General features: G+C 29.6%; 1 protein-coding gene across 1 annotated transcript; it reads right to left on the bottom strand.

Moving 5' to 3' along the window:
- Positions 1-2,046: 2,046 nt before the first annotated feature.
- LOC120078421 (polyol transporter 5-like) lies at positions 2,047-5,291 on the bottom strand. Its single transcript, XM_039032691.2, has 3 exons — positions 5,029-5,291; positions 4,587-4,933; positions 2,047-3,248 (listed from the first exon to the last, which is right to left on the bottom strand). The coding sequence occupies exons 1-3, from the start codon at positions 5,162-5,164 to the stop codon at positions 2,211-2,213; spliced, it is 1,521 nt and encodes a 506-aa protein (XP_038888619.1). The 5' UTR covers positions 5,165-5,291; the 3' UTR covers positions 2,047-2,210.
- Positions 5,292-13,907: the final 8,616 nt, after the last annotated feature.

The raw sequence follows: 13,907 nt of genomic DNA, 5'->3' as shown, positions 1-13,907 counted from the left end.
TTGCTTGCGCACAACAGGGCTCCTCTTGGAATGCACATCCCAATGCATAGATTCTCCTCACTCAGCCACACTTGGCTTCCTTAAGAGCCCAACTAACCTCAATAAATAAATAAGGCCAATGCCCATGGCTCACCTCCAACACCTAACACAAAGCCAACTCATGGCTACACACTAATAACACTTAGCCAATTTCTAGCTTCACCCGAGAGTCAAACTTCCAAACTTAAACATTTTTTCTAACTCTTCACCCACTTCCCTACAATTAAATAGTAGCTCACATTAACTACTCACCATACTGGTCTCAGTAGTAAACATACACAAGTAGGAAAATTAGGGTTCAAGGTCTACATTCGTTCCCAAAACTTTTTGGCGCATGACTTTTTTTCATCGTTCTGACCCCTGGATTCGTTTTCAAATTTTCCCCCGTCGAAAAATTCGCGCACAAAAACTGGGCCCCAGGCCCGGGAGCCATTTGGGGCATCAAATGAGCTTCATTCCCAAAATCGTCTAGCACACGATTTTTTTCTCATCGTTCTAAACCACTAGGTTTGTTTTCAAATTTTCGCCTGCCGGAAAGTTCGCACATAAAAACTGGGCCCTGAGGCTGCTCTCGGGCCCAGGAGTTGTTTTAAGCACCAAATGATCTCCGTTCCCAAAACCGTCTGGCGCACGACTTTTTCTCATCGTTTTGAACCCCTAGGTCTATTTTCAAATTTCATCTACCAGAATGTTCGTGCACAAAAATTGGGCTCAAGAGCTGCCCTCCACTCCTCCCCCCCGGGCCCGGGAGCCATTTGAGGCACCAAATGAGCTTTGTTCCCAAAACTGTTTGGCACACGACTTTTTCTCATCGTTCTGAACCATGAGGCCGTTTTCAAATTTTTGTCCGCCAGAAAGTTCATGCACAAAAACTGGGTCCCGAGGCTGCCCCCCAAGCCCGAGAGCCATTTACAGTACTAAATGAGCCATGTTCCCAAAACCGTCTGCTGCACGGCTTTTTCTCATCGTTCTGAACCCCGGGGTCTGTTTTCAAATTTTTGCCACCAGAAATTTCGCGCACAAAAAATTAGGCCCTAGGGCTGTCCCCTCACCCCTCCCAGGGCTCGAAAGCCATTTGAGGCACCAAATTAAAACCATCTGGCGCATGGCTTTTTCCGATCGTTCTAAACCCATAGGTTCATTTTCAAATTTTCGCTCACCAGAAAGTTCACGCATAAAAACTAGGTCCCGAGGCTGGCCCCGGGGCTACCCCCAGGCCCGAGAGCCGTTTGGGGGACCAAATGAGCTTCGTTCCGAAAATCGTTCGGTGCACGATTTTTTCTCTTCATTTTGAACGCCTGGGTTCAATTTCAAATTTTCGTCTGCCGGAAAGTTTGCGCACATTTTTAAAAGAAAATTGTTAAATAAAACTAATGAGATAAATTGATTGAAGAGAGAAAAAAAAAAACAAAAACAACATCTATAGGTGCTCATGGATTGATTGAGCCTGTTGAAACACTTTTTAAACTTAATTTAATTTTTCGAGTCATAATTTTTTTTCATCTCAAACAACTCTCTTATAAATAATCAACCAAATTCAACCCAATCATAAAATATTTTTTAGTTGAATTGGTTTCGATTATTTATTCAAATTTTTGTTTTAAAGAAAAAGTAAACTGTTAATATGTGACAACGACGGTTTATATATTTCCAAACATTGAACAAATATTAACAACTCGATTTCGATATATAATATACACAGTTACATTTCAAGGACTAAACAAATTTATTTTATAAGAGTTTAGAAAAATAAATAATCGAAAAAGAAATATGACAGGAAATAAAATTAAAATAAATATATGTATAAATAACTGTATTATAAGAAAAAAAATGAAGTTAATATAAACTTGAATAATTTGGTTTAGTCCACACTAATTTTAGGTTAATCATAAATCATAATCAAGTAAGTTGATAACTGATGTCAAAACGTAGAGGATAGGTGGATTGCTCTCATAGGTTGATTGAATTCAATACCTAACATGGAAAAGATAAGATTGATACCATATATATCAATAATAAGAAACCACATGTCTATTAAAGAAAATTCAACAAAATCAATTTGATGTAACATATAATTAGACTAATTATAATATTATCATGGGAAGTCTAATGGAAACAAATTCAAATTTTAATTTAGACCGACTGAATGAGCCATCCCCAATTCCCATCCTTCATCCTTCTAGTTCCACTTCCATGGGTATACCCTTGTTTTTCTTTGATCTCCAAGGAAGTTTACCAAAAAGCCCTTCGATATCCTCCAAATTATGACCTCTCGTCTCCGGAAAGACGATGAAGAAAAATACCCAACCCACCGCTGCAATCCCCGCGTAGAGGAAAAATGCGCCACCAATGGTAAGCGCATGGTACAGAGATAAAAACGTCATTGCGACAACTCCACTTATGACTCTATTTAAGGTTACAGCTATACTCACTCCTAAAGCACGTAATCGTAAAGGAAATATCTCTGACGTGTAAACGGGCGACATGGGACCCAAACCTATTGAGAAAAATGCCACATTGGAGAGTACCATAGCTATACATAGGACTACAGCCCACTTCAGTTTCACGTCCGAGTTATTGATGATTGTCAGACTGAATCCTAGGGTAGCAAGAGAAACCGTTTGGCCAGCAACGCTAGTGAGGATCAACGGCCGTCGTCCGACTCGATCAAGGAGGAACGTAGCAACTAAAATGAAGACGGTTTTGACGATTCCAACGGCGACAGTGGCGAGTAATTTGTGATCAGAGGAGGTGATTCCGGCCTTCTCGAAGATTCTTGGGCTGTAAAGAACGACGCTGTCGCTACCGGAGGCTTGTTGGAAGAAATGAAGTCCGAGAGCGGCGATCAAGATATGGCGGACGGATGGGGTCGGATGGATGAAGAGTTCTTTCCAGACGTTTTTGCGGTTGGTGTGGCGGTTTACGGCGTCGTCGTCGTCTGTACCGGCGGCAATTTTGATGTCGGCGAGTCTTTGTTGAGATTCTTCGATGGAGACCGATGTTTTGTCGAGGACTCGTTTGGCTTCGGAAATTCGGCCTTTCATTACAAGCCAACGTGGTGATTCTGGCATTATTAGGACGATTATTACTAATAAGGCCGAAGGAATTACGCCAACTCCTAGCATGAATCGCCAACCCAAGTGAGTTGGCAGCTTGGAGAATGCAAAATTCGAAACATAACCCAGCAATATCCCCACATTAATGAAAATCTGCAAAACAAAAGTAATCATCATTAAATTACAACTAAATTTCCTAACAATTCTACATTTTTTTTTCTCTAAGAAGGGACGGTAAATTGCTAAAAATTTAATTCAGCTTCCAATTTTATGACTAACAGAATTATGATATATTCAAAAATTTAAAGATAATCTAGCTATACTTTCAATGAAATTGGTTAATTTTAAAGAATTCGGATTAAATCAATGACTTATAAGAAACAATTAATTTTTTATGTAAAATTGAAAGTTTAAATACTTATTTGATGCTTTTAGAAGTTTAGAGACAATCCAACGTAATATTTAGAGTTAATGATTTATTAGAATTTTAAAAATTGAGAAACTAAATAAACACAAACTTTAAAAAAGTTTTATGAAGAAATTAAGCCTATAATTTAACTTAAAGTATTTATATTTCTTTTTTATTAAAAAAAAAAGTGTAGAAATTTGAATCTCCTTTCAACCTTTTGTTTTTTAAAAAAAAAAATGACTAGAACAAAGACTTGATATGGTATTTTACACAAAACATTTTACATAACATAAGCTAAAAATTAAAAGTTTGAACATGTTTGGTAACCATTTCGTCTTTTGTTTTTTGTTTTTGAAAATTAAGGACCGGTTTGGATTGATTTAAGAAAAAAAATATTTTTCAAAAAATCCATTTTTATTTAAACCCTTTTGATAAAAACTAATGATTTGGTAACCATTTGATTTTTTGTTTTTCATTTTCAAAAATTTAAATTCTATTTCATTCACATTCTTTATAATGATTTGCATCTTTCTTAAGTACAATAGTCAAATTCTTAGCCAAATTTCAAAAACAAAAACAACTTTTTGAAAGCTACTTTTTCTAGTTCTCAAAATTTGGTTTGGTTTTTTCAACCATTGGTGAAAAGTAAATAACAAAGTAAAAAAATTGGAGACAGAAGTTGTGTCCATAAACTTAATTTTCAAAAACAAAAACAAAAAATAAAATGGTTATCAAACGAAGCTTACTTTTTTTAATTTCTAAAATTTGACTTAGTTTTTTAAACCATTAGTGAAAAGTAAATAACAAAAGATGAAATTTAAAGCTAAAATAGGTCTATAAACTTAATTTTTGAAAACTAAAAATAAAAACATGAAATGATTACCAAACATGACTAAATTAGTTACCAAATTGGACTTAAAAATCTACTTTAAAATTGCCAACTTAAAAAATATCAGTTAATAAAATAATTATCAAACCAATAAAAAAAATGTCCTTTTTTAAATCATACCAACTAAATAATTGCAACTCAGAAAGTATTTATCATTATTGGAAGAGAGGTATAAAGTTGATAGAGATGGGACCTCCGGAAATGAGGTAAAGCAACCGCGAGATGCTGCCGGAGAAATCTCAGCCGTATAAACAGGAGCAATCAATCCGGCAAACCCGGTACCGACACCGGCAAAGAACCGGCCAAACATGAGAAATGCATAGTTGGTAGCCAACCCCATAAGAACAGCTCCAACGAAGAAGAATGCGGCGGCAAGGCCCATGGTGTAACGGCGGCCGATCCAATCGGAGGTTCTGCCGGCTGCAACCGAGCCTATAATAGAGTAAAGACTTATAATCCCAACGAGAATTTCCACCTCCACGTCGGAGATTCTAAAATCCTTTTGAATGAAAATCGCGGCTCCACTCATTACACCAATATCTGTTATAAAAGTCAGTACTTAAGTTGATAAATTACAGTAAATTTAATTATATAACCGTTAAAAAGGAAAAGAGAAATGGAGATGGTATTCTGACCGTAGCCGAGTAAGACGGAAGCCATGGAAGCCATGATTGCAACGACGAAAGCATAGTTGTTCCGTTTAGGGTTGACCATCGGAGGACGACCGGAGTGGCCCGAAATTGAGGAGGTTTTGTCTTTCAGATCAGCCATGGCTGGAGAGAGCTCAAGAGAGTCTGAGGAAATAATTGAGGCTCTGAATAGCTACAAATGAGTGTTGCTTTTTTTTTGTCATAAAGTTGATTGTCTCTTTATATGGATTGGCTAAGTAATAGAGTGAATAGTATGTGGCTATGAGCAACTTTTCCATTTTGGCGGCTTATACTTAGTGTGAATGTAAACTCTAAAATTGCATGTGCTTTTTATTCACTTGTTAGGTCGTTCGGTTTGATATTTCCAGCAATCAAAATAACTCTTATTAAATAATAAATCAAATTCAAGATAATCATAAAATATTTGGGTTCGATTGATTTAGATTGTTCGGGCCAATTATTCAAAATTTTTTTTTGAGAAACAAAAATATTAATATTTAAAATATAGGACTTCTTGTAGATTAGACAAAATAAATTTTAAAAAATAGGCCTATAGTCTAGACTTATTATTTTTACAAAAATAGCAAAAAAAACAAGTTCAATCTACGTGATACACTTGATACACTATTAATATATACTTTATGCACTTGATACACTATTAGTATATGCTTGATACACTTATTACACTATCAATACACACTTAATACACTTGATATACTATTGATACATGGTTGAAAATGACTAGTTATTTAAGTATTTAAAAAAATATAAAAATATTTTTTTAAAAAAAAAAACATTTTTTTCTTTAGTTACACCAAACACGATCTGTCAAAATGAGTATATTAAACTGAGTATTAGAGAACTTTAGGTTGAATCTCCCAACCTCTACCTTTGTACTTAAAATTGAAAGAGATAACATCATTTAAAAGGGGAAAAACTACAAAATAATAAAAATAATAAAAAATGTAGCAAATACAAAAATAAAAGTGAGTAGTAACTTATATTGCTGCAAACTAAAATTACAAAAAGTATACAGATCAAAGAAAAAAAATACACAACTAATATACTTTAAATACGATATATTAGTTGACTAATATACCAAAAACAAAAAATCATTGTAATTTGGAAATTAAAAAAAATACACAACTAATATACTTTAAATACGGTTTTAAAATTTTTTTTTGGAATTTGGAATTTAGTTAAGAATTCAACCATTGTACTTAGAAATATGCAAATCATTGTAAGAAATTGAAAAAAAAAATGTGTTTAATTTTCAAAAACCAAAAACAAAAAAATGAAGGTCTTGTTTGGTAATCATTTTGTTTTTTATTTTTGTTTTTGAAAATTAAGCTTTTGAACATTACTTTCACCTCTAAATTTCTTCATTTGTTATCACTTTTCACCAATATATAGTTTAAAAAACTAAGCCTTTGAGGATTAAAAAAAGTTGTTATAAAAAAGTTGTCTTGTTTTTGGAATTTGGCTAAGAATTCAAACATTGTATTTAAGAAATATGCAAATCATTGTAAAAATTGTAGATGAAATAGGTTTAATTTTCATTAAAAAAATTAAAAAAAATGTTTATCAAACAGAACCGAAATTATTACCAAATGGGACCTAAGTTAAAATATGCAAATCAATTTCAATATATTGAAAAAAAAAATACGTTCGAAAAGACTTTAAAAGAAATATGTTATAAGAGTTGTTGGTATTTAAATAATCGAAAAAAATATTAAATATATATATATAATTGTATGGTATGAAAAAAAAATATTTTTAAAATTTAATAATAAGTACGGATTGGTTTGAAATAACTCAAACTAATTATAATTATAGGTGAACCCAAGAACTAACCCAACCAATATATTTTTTAGGTCCTGTTTGTTAACCATTTTATTTTTTATTTTTTATTTTTTAAAAATTAAACCTACAAACACCTCTAAATTTGTTGTTTTGTTATCTACTTTTTACTCATGTTTTAAAAAATCAAGTCAAATTCTGTAAACTAAAAAAATTATTTTTAAAAATTTGTTTTTGTATTGACATCTGACTAAGAATTAATTTTTATACTTAAAAGAAATATGCAAATCATGGTAAAAAAATGAGATAAAATAAATTTAATTTTAAAAACCTGAAAACAAAAAAACGAAGCGATTATGAAATAGAGCATTAGCTATTGTTGAACCCCAATCCAACTCGGTTTTGGTCTATGGGCTCTTTTAAAACACTCTAGAGCGTAGTAATGTGTGTTGAAATTATGATTGGAAAAAAGAAAAAAAAAAAGTGAGATAAAGAAGAAAATAAATAAGACTTGATTAGTTGCTTTTTAAAACTTTATGAACCAAACTAGAAATTTCACCCCTATAAATCTTATTTTTATACATAACGTGGTTCATAATTTGAGTTAAGCTACTACAATATTTTGCACAATGTTCCCTAAAGGGTTTTCTTTTTTCCTTTTTTTTTTTCTTTTATTTATTTTTTGGTTTCTTGAAATTAATTTAACTTCTTAACAAAACCATAACATCGATTATTCATTCATTTGATCCATCGATATCTATGTTAAATTTAATTAAGTGTTTGAAATCACAAGCAATAGATAACTTGTTCGGTTTTGAAACGAATTTAAATTTGTCAAATAACATTAATGAGAAAAATTAATCAAATAGAAATAAATAAAAAATTTCAGGTAATAAAAGAAATTAATACTAAGGGACTAACAAATTAACACAATTTTTTCGCTAATCAATTCAACTTAATAAAAAATTTCATAAGTTTTTCTGCGTATGTATATATGTATATATATAGTTCAAAAAATTTCAATTGAGTCCCTATTGTTTGAATTTAATTTCAATTTAATACTTATAGTTTGATTAAATCTCATAAGATAACACGCAATTATCATATTAAATGAGAGGAGCAATTTGTGAAGTTGACTTGGGGTCACTATAGAAAAAAGTATTTTTCAAAAAAAAATTATTTAAACTGTTTTGATAAAAACTATTTAAAATAAACTTTGAAAGTGTTTCAAAAGCTATTTTGAGTAATTGTCAAACAATTAATTTTTTCAAAATGAGTTATTTTTAAAATTAAACACTTGAAAAGTTAATTTAAACCCACCTTTAAATGATTGGGACTAAATTAAAACTTTTAATTAGCCAGCACAATTTGTGAAGTTGACTTAAAGAATGGGGAGACCAAATTAAAACTTTTCATTAGCAATGATCTTTTGTGAAGTTTGGGTATATTTTAAGGACCAACAAATTGTAAAAGAAAATATTGAAATTAATTAAAAAATTAATATTATTACAAAGTTTAACTTCTAATTAAAATTAATTCACATGTACATACCAATGGGCAACTAGTACACGTGTGTTTTGAACAAGCCCACTGTTATTTAAAAATGCCCACTAATTTTCCCTCCCTCATTACTCTCTCAAAAATCCCAATTCCTTTCATTTTTACTCTCCATTATTTAAAAAAGGTGGGCTAATAATTTTTTTCACCCAAAAAATTGTGAAAAAAAATAGGAAAAATAATTCGCATTTTATAAAATATCGTATTAAGGATGATCATGTGTAGCCTTAACGTGATGTTCATCTCTATCGTGATCTTCAATGACGGAGCCAATAATTTTGTAAGGGACACTATGTAATTAAAAAACTGTAAAAAAAAATGTTTAAAAAAATATTCATATCTCGATATATTAACTAATTCTATACTTATTACAACAACTGTCCTCTACGAGCTTTTATGTTTTGAAATCGATCCATAGTTCTTTTGAAACTAGGAGTTGGTGTAGTGATAATTGGGGCACATGTTGAAGCTTTAGGTGTGGGTATGAATTTTGGTCCTCTCTTAATTTTTCATATTTTAGATTGTTAGCTTAGATCAATATGGAGAAATATTTTAAAAGAAAAATAACAATAGAGACTATAGATTCATCATTTTAAAAAAGTATATATATATATGTGATTTCTAAATATGATGATTATTCATATATATACTTACAATAAGATTGTTGTTAGCCTCAGAATCATATTTTTTCATTAAAAAATTTTTTATGGAGTGTATCATTAATCATAAATGTGCATGTAAATAGGTCATCCGTATAAAACAAGCCCCGAGTAGCGTCTCCCGCCTTCAGCATCCTCAACACACTCTCCTTTTCTTTTCCTTATTCTTCTTTTTTCGATGGCCACTCTCGATCACAAAACTTTGGTTAGTAATGTTTGTTGGATGTTTTTTAGGTATATGCTGCAAAAGTGTAGAAACACTAGTTGGAAGGACCTAAAAACATCATTCAAATAGCAAGGTGAGTACATGATTATGTCGTGTGCGGCCTCTTGAGTTTTTGATGAAACTCGATTGTAATTGTTTGGGTATAGTTCTTGTGAGATATATGTTCTACACTTTTGAGTTGATATAAATTCTCTTCAGCACATATTTAGTTAAATAAATGGATATTTAAGGTCCCGTTTGGTAACTATTTAGGTCCCGTTTTGTAACTATTTTGTTTTTTATTTTTGTTTTTTAAAATTAATCCTATAGACACTACTTCTACTTCCAAATTTCTTCTTTTGTTATCTACTTTTCACCAACGGTTTAAAAAACCAAGCCAAATTTTGAGAACTAAAAAAAAAATAACTTTCAAAAAGTTGTTTTTGTTTTTGAAATTTGGCTTAGAATTCAACCATTGCACCTAAGAAAAATGCAAATCATGGTAAGAAATATGGATGAAATATCTTTATTTTTCAAAAACAAAAACCAAAAACTAAATGGTTACCAAATGGAGCCTTTGTTTTTTGTTTTTATTTTTGAAAATTAAACCTATGAACACGACTTTTTTCACCTCCAAATTTCTTTCTTTGTTATCTACATTTTATCCCTGGTTTAAAAAATCAAGCCAAATTTTAAGAATTAAAATAAATAGTTTTCAAAACGTTGTTTTTATTTTTGGAATTTGACTAAGAATTTAACCATTGTACTTAAGAAAGATGTAAATTATTGTAAGAAGTATGGATTAAATAGATTTAATTAAAAAAAAACACACAAAAACAAAAAAATCAAATGATTACTAAACAAAACCTAAATATTTGATTGTTTTACGAAATTGGACCCACATAGTTGTATGATTCCAAATGGGTTTCACTGCAAAGTCCCTTTCCACTGTAATCTTCTTCCTTCCACCCATTTTGGAATATATCCATCCTTCCCCACCATTTTCCTTACACTTATGTAGTGAAAGAGAATACAAAAGTATTTAGAGTAATTATTGTTTAATGTAATAGGATTTTATATTAAGTAGATTCATATTATGTTAATTTTAGGTTATCTTTCAAAGTCTATAGGACCTTAATTTTTCCAGTATTTAAGTTAGCTTTCATTTCATTTGTAAGGCTGAGAAATCCTAATGGACCTTAACTCCAAAATCTCTGTACCTTCCCTATGATTCTCTCTATCTCTATCTAAAACCTTTACAAAAAAGATTTCCTTTAGATATGTTGTTGATTGCCTTTCCCATTCCATTTTGATACCAAAAAGTGAGTAGTACTAAACATTTGGGTTGATGAAATTTGGAATATTTACTTATTAGTTATTTCCAATGTTTTTCTTTGTATTTGGAAATTGGCATAACACTCATTATTTTTGCTTTCATAAACATTACCATTGAAGTGTTTGTTTACAAAGACATTGATGGGCTTCCCCTTTGATTGCTAAGACTTCAATAGACAAGGTGTTTTTGGTAATTTTGTACCCATATCCCATTCCCCACACAAAAAGTGGTGGCAAAAAAAGTTTTTGTTTGTTTGGTTTGTGCTCTTTTTCTTGGGGGAGGGAGGATGATGTTGGGAAGCCAAGTCTTTCCAAAATTGTTACTTTTTGCAATTTTATTATCTTTTTTACTTGCTTGTATAATTCTTGTCATCATCTCTTATACTAAACAACACCACATGGGTTCCTTCTAAAAATGGTTAAGTTTTGGACTTTTTGGAAGTTCATCTCTCTAATTAGAACATTTTAAAAAGAAAATTGGGTAGAAATATCGACACTTCTAAAATTACTTTAAAAAAAGATAATTACAATAGGTAACATTTTAGGATTAATAATTAATTGTAAGTGATCTTAACTCAATGGTATTGACATTACCCCATTCCAAAAGATCCAAGGTTCAATCTCCATCCCACAGTTATCGTACTAAAAAAATTATAATTAATCTATAATGTAATTAGGGGTTTTTTCAACTAACTTTAATCATCTTTCTTAATATAATAAGCTAATTTACTTTTTATTCACATACTAGTTTGTATTATATTGTTTGTAGTATTTAATATTTATACGGTAAAAATTACAACATTTATCTAAATGAGTTAAATGTGATAAAATTTAAAGTTTAAGGTGAAAAGTGGAACTCTTAACCTTTATATGAGTGATAACTTTTTAGAGCACAATGCGGAACTAAAATAATCGATGATCAAATCAAACACCAAAACAATTGAAAAAAAAATAAAATAAAAGAAGAATTAATGTAGCTAATAAGATAAAGTTTAGCCATATATGATATATAAAAAATAACAATTACCTTATTTAATGTTATAGATCCAATCTTTCTTAAATCTGACAAGTTCATGAGTGAAGACTAATTTAATTATACATCTTCTAACAATCTTGACTCTCACTTTTATTATTAAAAATAATAATAGTAATAAAATTATATATGAAATTATAAAATATATTTTGGTTCAAAATATTTGAACTTTTGATCGCTAATTTTCTAAACTAACACTTTTGATCATTAGATATTTGAATTTAGATTCTAATCGGTATTTTAAATTCGAAATTAGTTTCTAATGATTCATGTATATAATTGACTACCACTGGTTGATTTATATTAAATTATTTGAACTAATTATTAAGATGTAAATTTAAAACTCAACTTTAACTTAGAGAAAAAATATAAAATCTTGAAACTTAAGACATTAAATAAAAATTGAGAGACTAAAAATATAATATTTTAAAAGTTATGGATTAAATGAAAATTAAAAGAAAAATTACCTTTTTAGTCTCCAAATGTTGAAGAATATGTGCATTTGATCCCTAAGTTTTAAAAATATATCTTTTTAATCCCAAAATTTATAGGTTTAAAAGGTCATTCAAAACTTGAAGACTAAAAAGATAATTTTTTTTCTTAAAAATAATTATATGATGTTTAAAATCAGAAAAATAGTTTTAGAGAGAATATGATTTTTAAAAATTATTATTATTATTATTATTTTAGAATAGGTAAAAATTGTTTTAACATCATAAAGAACGTCATTGGATGGACTTTTTAAACCTATTTTTAAAAATTTTAGGACTAAAAAAGTTTTTTTTTTTTTTTTTTTAAATTCAGGGACCAAATAGACCTATTTTTATGAACCTGTAGACTTAAAAATATATTTTAAAAACTCAAGTACCAAACATACATATTTTTTAAAATTTGAGGGCCAAAAAAGTAATTTTATCAAACTAAAATTCCTGTCTTAAAAAAAATAAGAAAAGAAAAAAACAACTCCATTCTATTTTATCCAATCATGTTAGGAATTTAATTTCCAACCAGTATTAATTCTCTCGTGACTGAACGTCTGAACCAATCATTTAATAGAAATTCAAACAATTTTATCCCACTCAACAAAACTCCAAAAGAAAATCATTTAATAAAATTTAAACAATTTTATCCAACTCAACAAAACTCCAAAAGAAAAATTAAAAAAATAAATAAAAAAATAAAAAAATAGAAACAACTTGGAAGTTGGAACAACGTATAAAATTGCACTACTCCAATAGTTTCCCTCTTCTATTTTTATAATTTTTTTAGTGTACCTTTTTATTCTTGTTATAATTGTATTTTTATAAATATTCCTTAGTTTTCACCCATATGATAAGAAAGTCCAATAAAACATGTGTGGTTAACTTTTCTCCTCATCTTTACCTTCCTAAGCATTCATAAAGGCAATTCAATTTGGAGTAATGTTAATTAGAGGATTGACTTTTAATTAAAATCATTTAGGCATCTATTATAATAATCTATTTTGTTAACCTGACATTTGAAGAAACTTATACACTTGTAAGAAATTATGCATAATAGATTATGTTTTTTTAAGAAAACCTTAATAAAGAGTCTATATTGATCCATTAGAGTTTAATTGAAACAATTATAAGTCTAACATAATATTTATTTGGTATGAAATCTGAAGATGAGAAATGAGAGTGTGAATTGATACATTTATAAAAATTTAGGGTGTAAATCAATATAATTATTAGTTCAAATTTTTTATTGATATGAGCCCAAACAAAATTCAGAGGTATAAGTTGATATGTTAATTAATTAATTCATCATAGGATTCCAGGCTAATTTTACATGCATTGACTTGATCTACACAACATGTCATTTCTAAAATTCATCGTCAAATATTAGCAATTTTCTTATATATATGACACATTATGTTTTAGACACATTTTCTCTAAATATAATGTGACATATATAAGAAGATGGCTAATGTCTAAAAATGATGGTAATTGAACACGTGAAAGAGATGTGTAAACTAAAAATGACACTTTTTTAATTTAGTTCATGATACATATACTTCACATATGCTCTCTAATTTGCATATAGGACCTGAAACATACTTACCCAAAAAGAAACTCAAAACAAGCTTAAGAAAAATTAGAAGGTTTCCAGAGGAAGAATGAAGAATGAGAAGATTATGATGAAGAGGGAATTAGAGAAGAAGAAGCTAGATATGTAATTTAAAGTGGTTTGGCTCAAAGCCTATATCACTACTATAAAAACAGTGTTTCTTGACGTTTTTTAAATGTCAAGA

The sequence above is a fragment of the Benincasa hispida genome, chromosome 5, assembly GCF_027475165.1.
Source record: "Benincasa hispida cultivar pf3 chromosome 5, pf3_genome.v1.1, whole genome shotgun sequence".
NCBI lineage: Eukaryota > Viridiplantae > Streptophyta > Magnoliopsida > Cucurbitales > Cucurbitaceae > Benincasa > Benincasa hispida.
Note: the sequence above shows the minus strand (reverse complement) of the source record. Positions and strands in the feature narration are given on the sequence as shown.